The sequence below is a fragment of the Polistes canadensis genome, unplaced genomic scaffold (genome assembly GCF_001313835.1).
Source record: "Polistes canadensis isolate GaletaPanama2010 unplaced genomic scaffold, ASM131383v1 scaffold_107, whole genome shotgun sequence".
Lineage (NCBI taxonomy): Eukaryota > Metazoa > Arthropoda > Insecta > Hymenoptera > Vespidae > Polistes > Polistes canadensis.
Genome location: NW_014569654.1, coordinates 59,791 through 81,290, shown reverse-complemented (window position 1 = coordinate 81,290; position 21,500 = coordinate 59,791). Strand labels below are relative to the sequence as shown.

At 35.8% G+C, this 21,500-nt stretch overlaps 1 protein-coding gene across 4 annotated transcripts in view; it reads left to right on the top strand.

Moving 5' to 3' along the window:
• The first annotated feature begins 1,282 nt into the window (after positions 1-1,282).
• Positions 1,283-21,500, top strand: part of LOC106787596 (LIM/homeobox protein Lhx3) — a 38,474-nt gene continuing 18,256 nt past the window's right edge. Inside the window, exon 1 of one of the 4 annotated variants that reach the window (XM_014750110.1) lies at positions 1,283-4,446. In XM_014750110.1, the coding sequence (XP_014605596.1) occupies positions 4,170-4,446 (277 nt within the window). In that variant the 5' untranslated portion in view covers positions 1,283-4,169. The remainder of the gene's footprint in view (positions 4,447-21,500) is intronic. The other 3 variants (XM_014750111.1, XM_014750112.1, XM_014750113.1) reach the window with 3 other exon arrangements.

The window sequence follows — 21,500 nt, the reverse complement described above, 5'->3', positions numbered from 1 at the left end:
CTTTCTCGAGAACGTGGCGTTAAAACCCGAATCTGTCGATATCTCGATCAGGCTGGGCTATGACGGCGATGGTTGGATGTCGAGGAACGTAGGTTTAATTTCGTTGAGTGCATCCAATGGATCGACTCAACGTGCGAACATATATGTGTGTTAGTATATACGGCTTGGAGTATTCATATATATATATGTATATATATATGTATATATGTGGAAGCATTAACGTAGAGACATACACATAGCTATAGCTACATGTATCTATGTATGTATGTATGTATATACGTGAGCGAATAATGGAGAAAAAGAACAGAGAGAAAGGAAAAGAAAAAGAAAAAGAGAAAGAGAGAGAGAGAGAGAGAGAGAGAGAGAGAGAGAGAGAGAGAGAGATAGAGAGAGAGAGAGAGAGAAAAGCCTGTAGCAGTGATTCACCTAGGTACAATAAAAATATGTCTCCTTCTTTCGAACCCTGAACAGAGTCAACCCTTGTCGAAAAGGAAGGCGAAAAGAAGACTTAAACAACCCCCGTACTGAACTGGTGGTCGAGGGATGTGCTCTTCCCAAAACGATCCATGCCCGCCATTATTGACTATCGGTCTTAATTAGTGCAATAGTATCCTCTTTTATTCCTTTACACAATCTTCCGCATCCCTAAAATCCCATAGACTCTGTTTCTATCGTACTACTATCACATCATCGGTCTTGTTTCGTTCTCCTTTGAGCGTTTCGTTTCAAATCATTATACAATTCCAACGAATATAATGGAAAATATTTAACGATATTTTCAAGTATTTTGATTTTTCTCAATATTGATACGATGATAGTCAATCAAAATTGATTCTACATATGAACGATATATGTCGATAACTTATAAAGGAAATATAATAATTAAAAAAAAAATCAGGGAAAAAAAAGATTAGACATTACAGTAGTATAGTAAATTTGATTAGAACTATTAAAGTTTAACGGTGTTAAAGTAGAAATTCATCGAGCGATCTCCTCGGGCCGCAAATCATCGAAAAATCTTATTCTCGGACGGTATATTCCTACGCTCTCATCTTTCGTAAGCACGCTAGAGAAGGAGATGGACGAGTACGAAGAAGATGAGAGGAGAAAGAGAAGGGGATGGGAGGGCGAGGGTTTTGAAGCGCAGGCGTAACAGGAACCTCCCCCACCAAACGTACTAGTATACTATACGTATCTCTCTTTTGCCTTGGCGCGATACGATTCGAGGCGGTCGCGTTGGTATAACTGGTATGGTAGTAGGGTGGAAACCTCCCCTCTCCAATACACCCACACACGCACGCACACACACACACACACATACACACAAACAGACACCTACACCTTTGGATAGGCTCTCCACATTACCTTCTCTGTTCACGCATCCCTCTGGATTCCCTCTTGCTTTCTCGGCAGCGTCGACTTCGTAGCCAAGGAACATCGCGAATCCTGGATAGTCTGATAGTGTCGTGTCCGCGGGTTAACCTTTTCGTTCTTAATTAAAATCCTCCCTATTTACGATTAAATTAAATTCAATCTAATTAATCCTAAATCTTCTTCGATATCGACGTTTAACAAAAAGTCAAGTGATCAGAAGAAAAAACATAATACATAATCAAATTGGATTTTCGCTTTCCAAGATTTCCAAGATAAACAGAGAAGAAGGATGTTATCAGGATGTCTCCGAGGATCGTGGATACGTCGTCCGTTCATGAAGACGTCCGTCCTCTCGGTGAATTGTACGAGTGATTTGCGATCGGCGTAAACGAGACGCATCGCGAGAATTCCAATCGTCCTCTGCGTAATCTCAATTCCCAGTTGGACTACCCAACAAGGTGGAACGAAAGAATCGAATCTTCTTCCTCTTCTTTTTATTATTATTATTCTTCTTCTTAGTTCTTCTTCTTCTTCTTCTTCTTCTTCTTAGTTGTGCAGGATGTATAAGAGAATGATTTTAGCGATCGTACGCGAGAAACCGTGCACGGTGACTAGTCAATGGAATCAACCAGTGTCTTCGATGGATAACTCATCACGAACGGGTTTGCCTCTTTCTCCATGAGAGAGAAAGAGAAAAAGAGAAAAAGATTGAGAAAGAGTAAGATAAAGAGAGGTGGTCCAGGAACCAGCGGAATTCTCCTTCTCGTTTCTTACGTCGAGTCAACGAGTTCGATCACGTTCGAGTTTAACCGTCGGACCTAAAGCCAAAAGAAGATTCTCCAAAGGGAACGCCGACTAGATATATCCCGTAAAGCTATCGCTTTACCGACCGATTCTCGAGCTTTTTTCTCGACCTGGCATGCACCGTTTGCATCGGGCCCGGGCCACATTTACATCGACGCGCGTGTAAAAACCGAGCCGTCGCTCGTTCGACGCCAAGATCGAAGGGGAGGCATCGTTTCGTAAACCACGAACGAAAGATAGATCCTTTCGATCGAATTGTTGGACCCTTCTCAACCTAGCCGATCTTTCCTTCTACTGTATTTCATCGATTTCTCATCATTTTTATTCTATAAATTCTTTCGGAATATTATCTCTTTTGAGAATAATATATATTTACGGAGGAAACAAAATTAAATGGAAATTTATTGTTAAACAGATTAAAAAAAGGAAAAACAACATTGTCGTCGAATTAAGCGGTAAGAAAAATTTTCCCTCGCTTGCGATTGATCGTAAAGGACAAAAAAAAGAAACGACATCAAAAAAAGAGATCATCTCGATCTGAAAACGGCATGTCCAAGGTTAAGTCGAGATAAACCGAGACAGTAGTACAGATAAGGAGTCGGATTGTTGCCACGATCCAAGTCTACGAGAAGTAAAACGGAGAAACGTCGAGTGTGCCGTTGGATTTAAATCTACGAAGACTAACCTCGATGCTCTTTTTTATCATCTTATGCATTTCGATCTCATTGGATTTTTTACTATTTCATTCTGAGTTTTATTTTATTCTCTTCGTGCACTGATCGGAAAAGGAAACTTTTCGTCACGTTACGATGAATCTTGGAAAGGATCGTTTCGCAAAACTAACAAAAGTACAACGCGGACAAAAAAGAAACGGATCGGTAAGGAAATAAAAAAGAAGATTTAAGAAGAAGAGAAACTGTTGCAAGATCAGGTTTTATATGGAATTCGAAATACGGACAGATTTTTGTCATTTTGAAGAAACGCGTCGATACGTTAAAGCATTTCCCGAAAGGTGACAATTTGTAATTTAAAACACGATAAACATTCAAGCACGTGTAAATACTAACGCGTAACTAAATTGTTTCGTTCATTGATAACGATATTTAATTGTATCGACCTTTAAAAGATACTAGCAAAGAAGAGTACACCTCGCGTTACCTTCAAAATTTATTGAAGAATCGTATAGATCAATTAGTTTCTTTTATGACAACAACGAGCAACAGGAACATAGGTATGTGTATACATACAAATCGTAATCGGATAAACTACTACTCGACGAAAATTATTGAGCGATAGTATGATCGAGTGCCTCTTGACGATCATTTCGATCACCAAAGACGGATAACAATTACACACGGTTACCGTCGCTAAGTGATCTACGAAATCTTGCCGACGGAACGCGGATGATATAAAGTAGAAAAAAAAAGAAAAAAAAAAGTTGACACCGATTTAATCACAAGACTCTATAAATAAATAAATCAACCTAATAATATTCTTTTGCGTTAATAATAAAAGAATTACTACATAGTTGAATCAGTGATGAATAGTGAGAAGTGCCAGTGCGTAAATTCAGTCACGTGTCAAACTCGGACGCAAGCTAAAGCTCTCACGGTTGAAAATTATTTAACTAGGTAAAAAAAAAAAAGATTCTTACTAGATATATTTTCATCAAACTGTGTTCGAGTGAGTGATTTTAAAGATCAAATAGAAGATTGTTTAATTTTTCGTTAGGGGGGAAAAAAAACAAAAAGAAACTTTTAAAGTAGATTAAAAAAATTTCTCTCGAGATATAAGAAAACACAAAACGTTTATCGAGTTTCTAAAAGGGGAAAGAATTGAAATTTGATAACTCGATCAAAGATATACTTAGACTGGAGCTGTACTTGCCATACGCACCACTGCCGGGGGGTGGCGAGATCCTCCCGGCAGTGAACACGGGCGCTGCTTCTGGTGGCTGTCGTCCGGTGCTATTGGGTGGCATCGATTTGTCGATGTCGGCAGCGGTGGAACCGGTTCCGACGCTACCAACGCTACCAACGAGTGGACTACCAGCTCACAATCCTCTCCATCATCCGCCCGGAGGACTGGCCTTGCCACCCTTGGCTTCGGCCTCAGTTATGATGCCACGTCCACCACCGGGTACTACCATGCCACCTCTTGGTCCATCTTCTTTGCCGCAGGCTCATCAAGATACCGGAGACCTAGCTGACACTCCGCCCAATCCTGACGTCCTTTTGGCTCTTCTAGCCAGGAATAAGAACTTGGAAGGTAGGGGATGTACGATAAACATCAATATTACAATATTCTTCCCTTTTTTTTCTATCTAATTAATCATTTCTTCATTATAATGAATTTCTCTTATTGAAATTCCACAAATATGTTTCAATACCAATGTTCTTCTACTCTTTACCGACCTTCGAAGATTTATCTAACTGCGATTAGAAATTGTTAAATCAAGGATGTTACAATAAGAGAAAATAATGGTTAAAGAGTACTTATTCTGTTATCGCTTTTTTTGATTAAGATTGTATTTATATATAAATCTGTCTGTGTGTGTGTGTGTACACGATATAACGTAACCGATCTAAAGATATCCTTGAAAATCGAGAGGAAACACAGATCAGTTAGAAAATATACGTCGTCAGTCATTATTCGAAAATCGTAACATACCGTAATACGCGTTCGATGTAGATTAATAAATACTACTCGAGATAAAGAAGTCCCAGCTACGATGACGCCGCTATCGCGAACGCTCTTACATTATCGGGTCAAGTTGACATTTTTTTACCGCGTTTAACACGAACGGTGGCTACTGGCAAGTTTTCGATAAGACGACTCCCGATTTTTGCGATCGATAAAATTCATTCCTATGTTAGTTAATATCACAACCGCATTTAGAATCTACTCTTGCGTGTATTTTATCAATTATAAAAAAAAGAAAAAGAAAGCTATTACTAGTATTGCATAATATCTTTTTTACATAAGCTCCAGGATATGCTTATCAGATTATTTCTTTTTTTTTTGTTTGTTTATACAAAACAATAACTCGGCACGTTTTGTTACGTCCCTTTTTGCCGTGTCGCTAATTGCAACATTAAATAGAATAATTGTATAAAATTCATGTCACCTCTCGCTTTATTCTTTCAAGTCTAAATATATTCACAGATTTATTTTTATCGATCTTTTTTCTTTCCCTTTTAAGGGAAACAAATAAAAAAGGAACGTTGGAAAAAGAAAATAGAAGAACGCGTAGCACCCATAACTTTACGTTTTACTTCCTATTGTCTATTCATTTTCACGAGCATCGCGTCTTGTCTTGTTGGGCCCACACATAAATGCACTACAATTGTAGGAGTCTCTCGCATGCAACAGATTACTCCTTGTGCATAATGCACAGCTTTCGTGCAATCCCTTGCGCCTTCTTCTTCTTCTTCTTCTCTCTTTCTCTCTCTTTCTCTCTTTCTATTTCTCTTTCTTTATGAACGATACACGTGTAAACACATGTGGCGTACTTTACGAGTACTACGTAGAATCACGGGAACATCGAGGCATATGCATGTAAATACGTACTTACGAAACGTGCTCATGATGCTAGTGTTACAAATTTTATCCTTTGTCTCATTCCTCTTTCTCTTTCTCCGTCACAGTTTACCAACCGTTTAGAACTCCAATAATTTCCTCTTCTAATTTCATTTTATACGACAGTCATCTCTACACCTTCCTCTCTCTCTCTCTCTCTCTCTCTCTCTCTCTATCTCTCTCTCTTTCTCTCTTAGTTTCCCTCGATTTCGGTGAGTAGACCAAGGTCAAAGGACTCCTTAATTATGAAAGTAAGTTCAACCGAGGTACAAGCTTACTCGCATAACTGCATTATGAGAATCAATGAACTCTCGATTTTATCGATTAATATTTAAATAATTTAAATGTAATGTGCATTTATCGTGCGCTCTTCAATCGTTTTTTTTTTTTTTTTTGAGAAAAATTTAGAAAAATATATAGGTATATAAACGATTGAAAAAGAAAAGTATGAAATTATTTTTTTTGTTTTTGTATACTTTCTAAATAATAATAATAGTAGGTAATAATGTGAAAGTTTGAATAGGAGATTAAAAAAAAAACTGAAGAAGATGATCTAAAAGGACTGAACGAAGCATTGTTGATGAAAAATAAGCAACGAACGTTTCTCAACGCAGGACTGATAAGGTTTCCTTAATAAAAAACGCTACGATAGCGGCGTTGGTATATATTTTAATAAGTTAAGTGCCACAAACACACACACACACACACACACTCAGACAGAGACCAGGTTGGTCTCTTCGTTGCTGTTGGGGCGGTTTAATCATGTAAGAGTGTTTAATCATGTAAAAGTGTTCAGAGGCTTGGCCACCCTCTAATCAATACGCTATTGCTTCGGGCGGGATAGTTAATGTGCTTAAGCCTAAACCCGAGGCGTTACGTACAACCTAGCTACTATGTTGTCGTCGACAGTAAAAGTGACATAAACGTGTAAACTCGATTCCTCCGAGGTACACTTGTGTTTTATAAGAACGATATTATTATGACAGGGACGTTGAGAATAATGAAAATAAATGTGAAAAACGGGGAATTAGAGAATTAATATTATTATTTAAAGAATAATATCTCTCTCTCTCTCTCTCTTTCTGTAGTGAATGTAAACAAGAAAAATGGGGTTTAAGGAATAAGAAATAATGATGATTATTATATAAACGTATTAATGCGAGACGAAAAAGTTTAAAGAACGAGAAAGGGTGAGTATTGAAATTCGTGAAAGTAAGAAAACGTCGTTGTAGTCATCGTCGTCGAAGAAAAAAAGAGAGAGTGAAAGAAAAGGAAAAAAAGAGAAAAAAAGGAAAGAAAGAAAGAAAGAAAGAAAGAAAGAAAGAAAAAAGTGTAGAGATGGAAAAATGAGGAGAGACGTTGGCTTGAACGACAAGAAAGCGACCGATGAGAACGTCAAGCATCCCCTCCGCAAATGGTAACCATAGGAAACGCCGGCTCATGGCGAATGAGGGTTGGATAGGACGGGGAGGGAGGGTGGTAGGGGGTGAAAAGAAAATGGCGGCTGGTTACAGCGCTCGAGGCATTCACTTTCAGAGAGAAGGAAAAGCTACCGGGAAAATGAGGATGAAGGTTGCTACCTTTGTTGCGGCCGAACGAATCGGCTTTGCCCTACTGAAAGGGCTGAACTTTAAAGTTCTACTGAGGGCTCGTGCGCGCGCACGCACAGGACTTAGATACACGGATATTATATACACACATACACACACAGAAAAATATTCTTTCGTTCGCGTTTTTCCGAAGCAGTCAAAATTGATGATTGAATGAATTGATCCTATTACAAGAAACGAACAAGTTTTACCATTCTGGATAAACTTGAATTTCTTCGCTTCGATTTTTCCCGCTTGAATCTTGCAATAACCTCATAACAAAGTATTCTTTACGTTATATGTTTTCTTTAGAAAAGTTAGCGTATAAGTTCGAAAATATACGACGGTAATCTTTCATTCGATATCGATCTTCTAAAGTTTCTCTGGTTCATCGATAGCACGCAGATATTCGACTGGAAGATTATTGCAAAAGAGACAAAAAGAGGGAAACAAAAAGAGAAAAAAAATGAGAAAAAGAGAGAGAGAGAGAGAGAGAGAGAGAGAAAAAGAGAGAAAGAGAGCTTTTTCCTAACTATATTTTTCTTCGCGGGAAACTCGTGAAACCAAGAGGAAATTACTTTCCAACTCGAAACTTTTTACGCTCCCCTGCGGCTTTCTTCTTCTTTTTTTCTATTTTTTTTCTTCGTTTTCTTCTCCTTTCTTTATATTTTTTTTTTTATTTTTTGCTTTCTTTTTTTTTTACATATATATATATATATATATATATATATATATATATATATATATATATATGTATGTAGAAGAAGAACCGCACGAGTCCATCCACTTTTTCTCTTTCTGCTTTCAACCTTTCCTCTACTATTTCTTCTTTCTTTTCCTGCTCCTCCTGTTCGTTCCTCTTCTTCGTTTTCTCGGCACGACTTCGGTTCGTGTCGGTGGTCACTCGCTTTTGATAAATCGCCACGGTAACGTCGTTAAGCCTCTATTATCGACCTTCTATAGGGAGCGCGTCTCGTTGCGTAAAAATTATTGACGCCATATAATACCACCATCGCTACCCGTTCAAATAACATCCCGATATTATTAACGAGCATAGTTATTTTCACCGTATTGACCATTATTTTTCTTCTCTTCAACATACTTTTTTCTTAATGCTATTACTTCTTTTTTGTTTTCTAGATAGGAATGTTTCCTAACACTTAAAACCTACTTCATTCATTGAGTGAGATGTAGATACCAAAAATAATAATAAAAAAAAAAAAACAGTTCGTACAAATGTACGTCATGGTATATTCATGATTGATATTTCTTATCAAATTTGATCATTGCACCGATTTTACATATTTCAATCTTATTATTATACATTTGTCATTGTTTTAATAGACATTTTCATTGAATAATATATATTTATCTCGTATATATTATACGTAAGCGTAGAGAAAGTTTTGAAAATAAATTGATACATCGGTAAATACGAAAGAAAGATAAAACTAATTTAAAAGGAAAATCGTGTTATTTATTTCACGTACAAAAGAAAAGTGTATGTAATTTACGCAGGTACGATATGAAAAGAAAAAAGAAGAAGAAGAAAGAAAAAAAAAGAAAATACAAATAAAATCAACAACGAAGAATCCGTCCGACTTTTTTACGTGAAGAGCTCGGGCGCAACACGCGTCGGGTTTTGATATCGTGTTACAACGGGAAGTTATAACTCGGAAGTATCATACTGCTCCGAGTAAAAAGCCGCTTATTTTTCTTTTTTTTCTTTTTTTTTTTTTTCCAACTCGTGTGAATATCCTAAGTCAATCGGTCTCTCCCCTTCCGAACGGTCAATAAAAAAGTTAAGTAGGTATGTGCCAGAGAAGGCTCGTGTAGGATCGATAGGTGAATCCTATTACCAAACATGGAAGAAAAAAAGGAGAAGTGAAAGAGAGAGAGAGAGAGAGAGAGAGAGCAAACAGTTCCCTTTGGTTTCGATAACGAACGAAACCTAAGAGAAATCGTGCGAAATCGGTAAAACGCTTAAACTCGACAACGACGTGGACAATCGCAAAAAGAAAGATAATCATTTCCGGACAATCTAACAAGCTTAAAGTAGAACATCTTCCTCAATGACGATAAATCGTTCTGATTTCGATAAGAAACTCTAGAACATTAAACCGATTGTAAGCAATGATTCGACAAAGATGAGGGTTTGATAAGATTATGAAAAGAAAAGAGAAGAAAAAAAAAATAAAATACTTTGTCTCTTAGACAAATAGAACATGATTAAAGCTCAATACGAACGGACGGTATTTTTATAATATAATTACAAAAAAAGAAAAAAAAAACATAAATAAGAAGATTTCTTTTAAAAATTTATCATTGCAACGTTATTGCGAACGATCGATCCTCCGATGGAATGTAGAATATCGATTGATCGATGTAATAATATTCCTTCGAATTCACGCATATTTCGTAATATATTTTATACTCATCTTGAAGATTAAGATTCGCATAATGATCGGATAAACTTTTTCTCATATGCAAATATGTACACGCAGTTAGATATATTTGTGCATATATAGAAAAAAAAAAGAAAAAAAAAAAGAAAAAGAAAGTATCAAAAGGGTGGGTCGAGAGGTGGGGAGAATTCGGTGGAAATTCAAACAAAAGTCTATCATCCGTTGTGCTATCGGTAATCCGAAACTAAAAGTTTCCAAGGACACAGTTAGAAAGGTAGTCGTGGAAAAGAGGGGGGTGGTAAACGTACATGGGGGTGCTCTTCTAGGGGTTGCTTTCGCGCTTTGGATCTACTCTTGTACGTGGGAACGCGCGACAACGGCCTCGTGTCCGTGGGGTTGTTTTCCTTAGAGGCGTAACAAACGTACGGGAGATCATTTTGCAGCTCGAGTTTTCGTTCGAACTACTCGTATTCGAAGAAGGAAGGGTGCGTTTCCGTAGAGTGACCGCGTGCGGTTAGAAATACTACACGCGCGTTTTGCGATGCTCACTTCTCAGCCGGTCACGTGACTCCTGCTCTGAAACATAAATTTTCTCTCTCTCTCTCTCTTCTTTCTTTTTTCTCTTTCACTCTATGTTTGCCGAACATAATCACATGCGCCGCGGAATATAATGGCTTACGTTGGGACACGCGTGTTTCCCTTCCATTGTGGGCCGAGTTTACACGATCGGAGATTAAGTGGCTCTTGATGGGAACTAAACTACGCTTAGGACGTGTTTGTGTACCTATAGTTACAATACTACGAGGGTGGTCAAAAGAGAGAAAGAAAGAGAGAATAATAGAAAAGGTTTCGACTTCGTTGTGTATTATACAATTGTATCCTAACGTCAACAGAACGAGTTTGAAGATCTATTATCAACGAGGCGTGATTAATTTTCAATCACGATTTTTCCTTACTCGTTTCTCATTTTGCTGACTCCTTCATGCTAATTCGAATAATTGACGCTTACTTTGGTTTTACTGATTTTGATTCAATCCTATTGTGAAATTATGTATAAAAGAGAGTATTCGTTTAAAATATTAAACAAACAAATAAAATGATAGAACGAATGTAAATCGATTCGAAAATGTCACGTAGATGTATTTTATTGGAATTGGAGGATGGTAACGCGAAAGTACGAGCTCGAGATATTGCCGACATAAACGATATAGCAAGGCATCCTTCAAAAGATTTACGAGGAAACGAATCTTTACTTACACGTTTTTGACGCGAGTATTCCGATTGAAGAAACACGTGAATATGAAGAATATATGAGAACTAGGTCGTAGGATACTCCTCTGATGTACAACGAGAGAAGAATTTTTCCGCGTAATTGACAATGCATGCCACGGACACATGGTTTCTCTCGAAGCATTCGTTGTGTTGTTGTTCGTGCATAGGAGTGGTAGGTATGACGAGTATATTGTCGTGCAAAATCGTTCTCGTTCGCTTACAATGGACGTCGATGAAACCGTGAAACCGTGACCATGATCATTCTATGTGTTTCGTAAAAATCTTCTTTATATTTGTGAAAATCAATCTAAATATATTATAGGAATAATTTGATAACGATATACGTCTATAATTTGTTTTTAAATTCTATGTTTTATTCTTTTAAATTTAAAGGATACAAGAACAAGATTATAAATTTCAAATGAAATTAATAAATGAATTGAATATGGCAATACTTATTATTCTTTGTGAAGGAATCTAATAAATTAAAAGTTTTCATTGGTATTGTATGTTCGTACGGTTATGAAATAATCTTCACTTTCCGTACCGTACACGCACAGGCTTTTTAACACTGTCTGATTATAAGAACTTAATCTTCCAAACTTTCACGTTGTAAGGACGGAACAAGATAATATAAGAAAGACACGAGTTCAATTACTAATAATTAAAGATGTATTCTATTATTCTATTAGAATAAAGATCAGGCTCGTGGTACTTGGTTCATGTTATGAATTTTAGCTCTTCTACTATTCGGTCTTTCGTATTATCTAGGCTGACTCCTTGATACTTTTAGGTATTTCGTTTTTCGCTATTCTTGACATTTTTTCGGTGCGATAAATTTTGTGAAATGAATGCGAGGACCAAATTTCTTTTAAATAAACATAGACAAGAATTTTATGATTCTTTATCGATACCTAACAATGGAGTCGACTACCCTTATACGTGTTTGGTCGTAAGGAAGGCGATATATTTTTTTAGTTGTCGTATCCAAGGTAAATATCTGCTATGATCGCAAAATTCTTCGTAATATTTTACAACGTACATTTTATTTAATTCTTGACACAACAGGGATACGTTCTGAAAACAAATAGATCAAAACCAAGATATACAAGCAAAGAAGTAAAATGAACAACTATATTTTACTACACGTGGTTTTGACGTCACTTATGCATATATAGACTTGCAGCTCGAAAAAATTTGTATACTCTTTGAGAGATTTTGGAGAAAGAGATAACAGATTCTATGAACTCTTTTATATATGTTAAACGACGAAGAGACGAAATACAGCGTTTGACTTTTTCTCTTTTTTTTTTTCGTTCACTCACTCTTTATATTTTTTATACATTTTTTTTATTTTTGTTTTCAAACTAGGAAGTCCCTTTTTCGTTCGAGTCAAATAACACCGATCGAAATGTAAATCAAGAGAGCTTCAATGAATACACTAACGTATGTATTTGGGTTAGAAACGTGACCACCATTGCTTGGGGAACCACATAAAGCTATGCGTCGTCAGCGTAGCTTGTGCCAAGACCTCTAAAAGCTCCAAAGCAGAAAATGTTTTTCTTCCTTCGATTTCTCAATGCTTTCTAGTCGTACCTCGGTCTCCCTTTCTCTCTCTCTCTCTCTCTCTCTCTTTCTCTCTCTTTTACTCTATTTCTCTTTTTCTTTCTTTCTACCGTACCTACATACGTAAATTCGATGGAACTCACGCGAAGGCAAAAAAAAGTAAGGAGGGAAAGGGAACGACGAGTCAAATGGCGAAGAGGAAAGAGAGATAGAGTGCCGACAATTATCTTAATGGAGTTGCGGACAGCAGCTGGTATTATCGATTCTTCGACGAGACACGAACGAAGCACGAACTGACAATGAATACAATTTTTTTTTTCTATTATTCTCTCGATACTTCATAATAATTTTCATATCGATATTTGATAAGTTAAAGTTTGAAAAAAAACTTTCATACGATCATAAGAGAATGGCTTTCAAATTGCAAAGTATTTGATATTGAAATATTTTCGAAAGAATTTCTATGTTATTTGATGGAACACATTTTAATGTTTTTTTTTTTGTATTCCTGATATATACCTAGGACCTATATAAATCGTTGATCGATTATTATACGCTAGTAGCAGCTGCCTTAGGATTTGAAAACTTGGCAAAGAGAATACCTACTCGCGAAAACGTAGGAATGAACAATCCACTCATCAAGCCGTCCACGTGTCCTGCACGTGTGTGGAGCGTGCCAGAACAACTGGTGCTTCAACGTTTCTGGCACCATGTGCGGCCATGAATATGCGTACCTACCTACCACCTCCTATGCAATTCTTCCTCGAGATGAAGGAACCGATCTCACTTTGTGAATTGGAAACTGTGACAATTGTCGTACGTTATTTGTCACGTTTCAATATTAATATCAATATTTGTATTTACGTTTACACAGTTGATACATATTGTTATTATTTATTCTTAACATCAGTAATATCATGTTAATTTATTTTTATCCCGTTAAAAAAACCCGGTCATATCGATATCATCTTACTTTTATGTTTTAAGTATGGATAAAAGAAATTGCCCGCATCGTCGAAAGAAGTATCAAACTGGCACTTCACTCGGTATCGGTCAATAAACAACTCGAGAGACGTAACTTTTAGTTGTACGCAATAATGGCACATTGTACGATGGGACCAACTGGCGAGCGTGACACCAAGTGGATGTCCTCGAGAGCATATGGGAGCAGAGTCGATAGTTTCCTACCGATTCGTTCCTCTATCTCTCTATTCTCTTTTTCTATACCTACTAGATACAACGCGATACGTACTTCAAAGGATTCTCCATATAAAAAAAAAAAAAAAGGAAAAATAAAGTGAAAGAGAGAGGAAAAAATAGCACATACATTTCAAAATTCGCGCTCTTGACGAAACTTCAAATTTCAAATTTAAATGCCCCCCCCCCCCAAACTCTAACGGGAATCATTCGATACATGGACCAACAAAAATTTGTTAACCACCGTTAAATTCTTTGTTCTTATAACAAACGAGATATAGAAGTTCATGGTGCAAGTTTGTACCGTGTTACGAACTACATAGTCATTGATTTGGGCGGAAAAGGAGACGCCCGTGTTTCCATCCTAGGATGAATGGCCCATAGAAAAGGCGACTAACGCGACAAAACCGTGACATCCGGTGGACACGAGCCGACACGTGACCTCTTTTCTATCCGATAATGTCAAGTAGTCTTTGATGCGTCCTCATCGTTTTTAAGAATATCTAATGGAAAACATTTATTTTCTTTTCAACGCGTTCAACATCTAATGTAAATACAATAATTATCATTTCGATGTGCGTTTAATTCGTTAAATTGATAACGTAATATATTCGTGATAACAATTAATTTTTATTATAATTATTTCGTACAAAACGCGTATACTCTTTCAGTTTGATTGTTTAACATTTAATATAAACGCAATGATTGTATGATATTATTACGATTTATTCGTAAAATTGTTCAAATATTCATGATAAGGTTGATAAGAATACTTAGAATTGGTTCGATTTTATTCTTTAAGTATTAGTAACATCGATGATTATAAAAAGTCATCGTACACGCCGACGAAATCGCTGATCTGTCATCATCTTGACTCGTCGCTAAAAGCCATAGTTGTCACGCGGAAATCTGTGGAAAAAGAAAACATATCGTCCCCTAATAACCCTCATTGATAACCGTAGCGAGGACGTGCATGGTTTCGAGTAGGGTCCCGCTTTCATTTCAATTTCTACCCCTTAGCGCCAGAGCCCCCCTTTTAGAGGGCCAGATGGCCAACGTTTCTCCTGTCTTTCTTTCTTTCTTTTTTTTCTCTCTCTCTCTCTCTCTCTCTTTCTCTTTCTCTTTCTTTCATTCTTTCTCTGTTCCTCTACGTTTCCTTCGTTCTTTCCCTCTCTTTTTCTCGGGATATGTATAAGGACCATGCAGGATGACTGGTTAGCGAGAGGGATTGAAATGATTGAACATGTCAATGTTTGTTTTAGCTCGTACAACCAAGTCCGGTAATGCGGTTGACGAAACGATTTACTTTTTTCTTAACTACCAGTAGAAATAGGGTAGTACACATTTTAAAAAAAATGTATTTTTATTATAGAAAAGTTTTTTTTCCCGGTACTACTATCTCTTTTCGCGATGAAACAAAATTATATTTAGATATTTTAATAATAATCTAAATAATCTAATAAACTAAATGACAATTATTGAATTTTAAAAACAATATCATTCATTTTTATTGATTTATATACGTATTGCTTTTTTTTTTTTACAATATATATATGTATATATAATATCTTTTAATTTATCGAGAATAATTAATGATCAAAAAAATATTGGCCCCTTTAGGATAACCCTCAACGTATCTCTATTACTTCGTTTATTCGATTATTTGTCATATGGAGTTGTGGCCAAAGGTAGACAAACAAGATCGGCATGAAGTGTTTAAATTCGGACGAGTGAAATAATAAGATCAAACAGTAAGCAGCCCTCGATGAAAAGGCAACGAACACAAACCAAACTTTCGAAGGAAGGGTGGTGAGGACGAGCGATTCTGAAAATACATATCGCGACTCTCCAGGGGGTGGCAACGTTTCTCTTCGATTTTCAACGATGCGCTGCGCGGTTTAAGCTTTTTGTAAACAAAATATCATGGGACACAAAAGCGATAGAGATAAAGTAATATATAATATGAAAAACAATTAGTTTTTTCAAATGAAACTTCTTACAATTAGACGACGGTAACAATACAATTTTATGAAACATAATGAAAAAAAAAAAGTAGAAAGAGAGTGAGATAAAACCCACAGTCGATCGACTGTTAAACGAAATTAGGAAAAGTCTAGTGTTACGGTAACTTTCCGAAGGTTACATATATATACGGAAAGTAATATCTCTCTGTTGTAAATAAAATTTATTTTTCTAAACGCCAAATATATACAACACTTTCAATAAAAGTACTTTCATAGAGGAGAATGAACCAGTCTGACGGTTTATTTCGAAGAGGACGGTACGTCGTACTTATATTCCGTGCTTTTAAACTACAATATTCATTTCCTTTGATTAATTAACAATCATTTAAGGTATGTTTAATATTCTAATGTACTTTATTAATATTTAGGATTGTTTTATCTAAAATACATTTTTTTTAACGTTTCTGCTCAGTAGTGATTTCGAATTGAAAATATCCGTTTAATGAAATAAAATATTAAACTAATGTTGAGATACTAAAAAACATTTAAATAACAGTAAAAACAAAGAATGACTAATCGTTAGACATTGTATTCCTCCTGTTTTGACAGTTTTACCAACATGCACGATTTTAAGGTACGGTGTACGATTTGATCACGGTGTGGTCACGGTGTACGATTTTATACTGTATATATGAATCAATTGATTAATTTTCATATAGTATACGAATTTCACTTCTATCGGGCTTAAAGGCTATGCACATTATTTTATTTTCAATTTCTATCGACAAGTACAATTTTTAGAAAGAAAATATTTATTATTTGAAATCATTATATTAAAATCAAATCTCTGTTGTTGTTAGAAGAAGAAAATAAAAAAAATCACGATGAAAAAGATTTGCTCTGAATAAAAGTTAAGACCGTAGTTGAAAGTCATCCTGTTAATTATCGAGACTGTCTTAACACATCATCATCAGGGTACCATAAAAGCCATAATTGCGGGCCTTATGGTTTCACCGGTGACCCGGCCACCTCCGCAGCTGACCATGAAGTACTCTGAAGTTTATAACGGGAGCGCAATATCCCGGAACACCCGTGGACTTTCTGGAAGCCATAATATAGAGCAGACCCATAGCCTTACGAAGAACGGAGTGATTCACCAAAATACGCGGCAGATGCGCGATTTCGAAGATAGTAACTACCACCGACTTCCCAACTATAGCCTTTAACACACGCGGATAAAGTCGAACGATCATTTTTCCAAGTCGGAGATAAATAGATACTCGACTGAATTTTTAACGAGCCAGTTACGCATCTTATCCTCGATAGTATCTCATAGATCTTAATCGCGACTTATTTTATTTTATTTTTTCCTACAACCCTTCCTTCCGTAACAGAAATTAAAACTCTAACGCGAAAGATAGGTAAACAACAATATTGTTTGTGTAAAGTATGAAGATATGAACACGTTTATACGTTTATTAAATTTATTAACTAGCAATAATATTTGACTTGTGTTTTTATACTTGTAAAAATAAAATACTCAAAATGTGTTTTCAGATAGATATAAAAATCATTGAGAATTATTAACGATATAGTAAACAAATTAAGACGTAATTTTAGCTTTTCCTTTCAATCTAAAAATAATAATCCGGAGCGACAAGTGACGTGCATAGTCGGGGAATAAAGTCAGGAACCACCCAACCCCCTGCTGTTTATCGTCGAAGTGTTATGACGTTAAGGGAAAGGAACGTTTCTCTGGTAGTATTCACGATACACCCACGCACAATAGCTGCCCTTAATAGGTACACGCAGCCCTTGATTAAAATCTAGGAGGATCAGCATGGAAGAGACGGGAGAGACGCCTTTGACTTTTGTAGGTTACGCTCGCTAGAATAGGCAGCCGAATGGGGATTTCTACTGCGGGATGTTCCTCCTTCGCGAATGAAAAATGTACGTGTGTTGTAGGAAGGGTGTAGAGGAAAAGAAAAAAAAGGGGAAGGGGGAGAGAGAGAGATATATACGCGCGAGGGTAGGTAGTTTTCAACGATAGAACATTTTTGATATCCACCGAATTTGGTAAAACTAAAATAATACTTTTAATCCGAGAAAAAATTCGAGATAATTAATATCGAGAATGATAAAATACAAATTAAAATGAAATATGAAAACTCGGATAATGTGGCATTTATTCTTTCTTCTTTAAAAAATATTACATGTGATCTAATTAATAAATAATTAACATACAGTGATCGGCAAAAAATTTCTATAACACACACACACACACAAACAATTAATTTATTAAATTAATTACTATTTTGTTATTCTATAAGAGTTAAAACATTTGTTTTAGATTTTATATATAGATAACATTTATTTATATGATTTAGATATTTTTCGTGCTGGTAATTAAAATCATAGATTTGATCTATTCGTTAAAGTTTCGAGTTACTTAGAACGTCATATTTTCGAAGATCCATATATATATATGTTGATAATTTATGTTTTTAAGTGACCCGTTTTAAAGTCCACTAATAAAGGTAGAAACGCATAAATACCGAGCACGCACGTTTCGGATTCGGAGATTAAACTCTCGTGGGACATTATTAACGTTGCCTATCATGCGTGTTGCAGATAGAGAGCATGCTCCAAACATGAAAGCATTACGCCTGATTACCTGACCTGCCAAACGACGGATATATGTACCTACATACACATATGTACACATACATATACGACAAACTTGCACCGCCATAAGCTTTTCCACGTCAACTGGGCCAAACTTTATTACTTTGTGAAGCTAACATTGATTTTGAAAAACATTAAACTACGTACGACTGACATAAGCGCATATATGAAGGCTTAGATAAATATCAATAAGGAAAATAAAATAATCGACTATTTCCACGGATATCAATGATAAAGATCTACCCTGAATAGCAAACAAAATTCGATTATCGACTGAAGATCTGTGGATATCTTCTTGGTGTTTTCGTAGAATCTGTCTTTGTCTTTCTCCGATCGTGGGATCGTCGATCCCTCGGGACGAAAGGGAGTGATCTGGATTTTATTTGGCTACGTCGGACCCTCGAGAAGACTCGCGCGTCCCTCTTAATTATTACGACTTATCGTTGGTAACAATAATTAGGATGAAAATCGGCGCATGAGGAAGAATCGTGGTTAGGACGGGGTGAAGTAAACTTTCCGACTAAACTACTTCGAGCTTTTAAAACGAAAGGAATAAGGAATTATATTCTTCTTCTTTTATCTTCCCTCATTTTCCTTTTTATGCAAACGAATTCTCACAATTAAGGGTTACTTCGTGGATCTATAATAAAAGAGATAATAACTTTAGGATCATAAAAGTTGAATTTACCTTATTATTATTCGTTTAAATACTTTTCATTGAAACGATATAACATTCGAAGATTGAAAAGTTAGTAAAGAAAGTGGTGTAGCTATACGTAACAATCCAGAAAATAGTCGGTCATTCGAAGAGAAAGTAATTTTTCAAAAAACTTTGTGGTTCGACGTACTATTCGACAGCCGTCACGTGCGTGACATTCATCAACGTCGAATCCTTCGAAGAAGGACGAAAGAACCTGCTTTGTATCTAGGACTACATGCTGCCACGACACGTGACCAGATAATTGTGTCCATTGATCCTCCACGTTCGATAATTCTCAAAGCTCATCCTAGCAGGTTGCAAGCACGTATGTGCATATGAACATACACAAATACAAACATAAATGTTGAACAATATTAAAAATGTTAATCAAATTTTAGGAAATTCATTTTTGTTTACAGGAAAAATACAAAACATTTCTCAAATTTCGTTATACGTTCTCTGGACTATCCTAATGATTTTCTTTTTCGTTACTTTTTCGATATTTTTTCAATTTATTGTATAACATAATTATTTTCTAAGATAAAACTTATGTACCATATTCATCCTTAAAGTTATGTTGAACGCCAACGATTAACTTTGATTCCGCGGCTTCTTTTGAATTGACGCAAAAAACAATTAAATTCCAACTAGACAATTAAACGAAACAGTTGAATTATTGTCCATCATTCATGAACAACCTGGTATTATATCTCAAGAAACAAAAAAATGATTTCGATTTAGTATGTAATTGAAAAATATAGGTACTAACTATCGGTCATTTTTCGAATAATTCGGATGACCTAATCATAATCGTAGGAATAATTTCTTTCGTTCGAAAAACGAGGTCGCATTGCGAATAAATATATATCCTATGTTAATAGATTGTATCAATACGATGGGAAGTTTCGGTACGTGCTTTCAGGACGAATCGATGGATGAACGTGCAAATATAACGTTTGTGCACTGGCTTCATCTCTCTTTCTCTTTCCTTCTTTCCCTATGTAGCTACATCGGCTTTGCAAATATGCTATAACATGCATACATACGTATATTCGTCCGCCTACCTTCCCAATTTTTTAAAAAGATTTCTCAATTACTACGATTTCAAAGGGGTACATTGATATCGGCCTAATATCCATTTCGCGTCATATTTGATCGTAAAATTTACCTACGTTATATATATATATATATATACCTACGTTTATTAATCGATTCAACGATAGTATTTAATGAAGCATAAGAAAGGAATGGAAATTCTACCAAGTTAAAAATAATGTCGTGGACCACCATAAATTTTCTTTCATATTCGATACAAATACAAAAAAAAATAACAAAATAAGGAAGGATTTAAATAGAATATCTTTGTCTTTAGCTGATAAGAACAATAAAAACTCCATCGCCGTAAACCCTTAGAAAAGTGAACATTTTTACTCGAGCTTGAACACATTGGAAACGATTCTTCGTTTACACGCGTGAGATCCGGTCTACGCCTCTTCGTGGATACACACACCAATACGACCAAATCCTGTGTTTCCTTGATTTCCCAAGGGATTTTGGGATAGCTCGAAGCAGGAGTGTACGCTTTGAAACGTAGGCCCTCTTTTCTCCTCTTTCTCCTCTTTCTTCTCTTACTCCTCTTTCTTCGTTCTACAGAAACCATCGAACGTCACGTATAGAATCCTACTATACTTCTTGTCGTGCATAGGATTTTTTTCTATCTTTTTTTTTCTCTTCATGTCCGGCATGTAATCTAAGATATTAGAAAAGTCTAACACAGAATAAATAATAATAAAAAAAAAAACGTATTTATAAAAAACATAGTAAAAAGTAAGACAATTTCAATTAGCATCTCAATATTTAATTTCTTATTGTTAAATGTATCGCAGATCGTTAGAATGAAATTCATTTACAGTTGAGCCTTATTGATTCGTAAACGTTGAAAGAAATCCTCGAATTAAGATCTATCTACGGTTGAGATTTGAACATCGATCCCGTTTGTATGTCGGATTTATTTCGGCCTGCTATTAATCCTTCTTCTTCGAATCGCTACACAATCCATTTATAAAACTTTGATACAATTTTCTTTTTCACGATAAAACGGAAGAGAATTATTGACGCTTCTTTATTTTATTTTTTCGTTGATACTCATTGTCATTTCATTGATAAATATATGTCAATAATAAATAAAAGTACAAAATAATGTTTAAAAAGAATATAGACGAGTAAAAAGAAAATAGAAAGAGGAAGAATACGAAGGTTTCCACACCTGTTCTATGATGCATGTTAAGATCTCTTTACCCCTATGAAGCCGCACGGTTCTTAACATCCTTTAGGTTTCCGACAGCTGCACTCGGTTTCGATGATC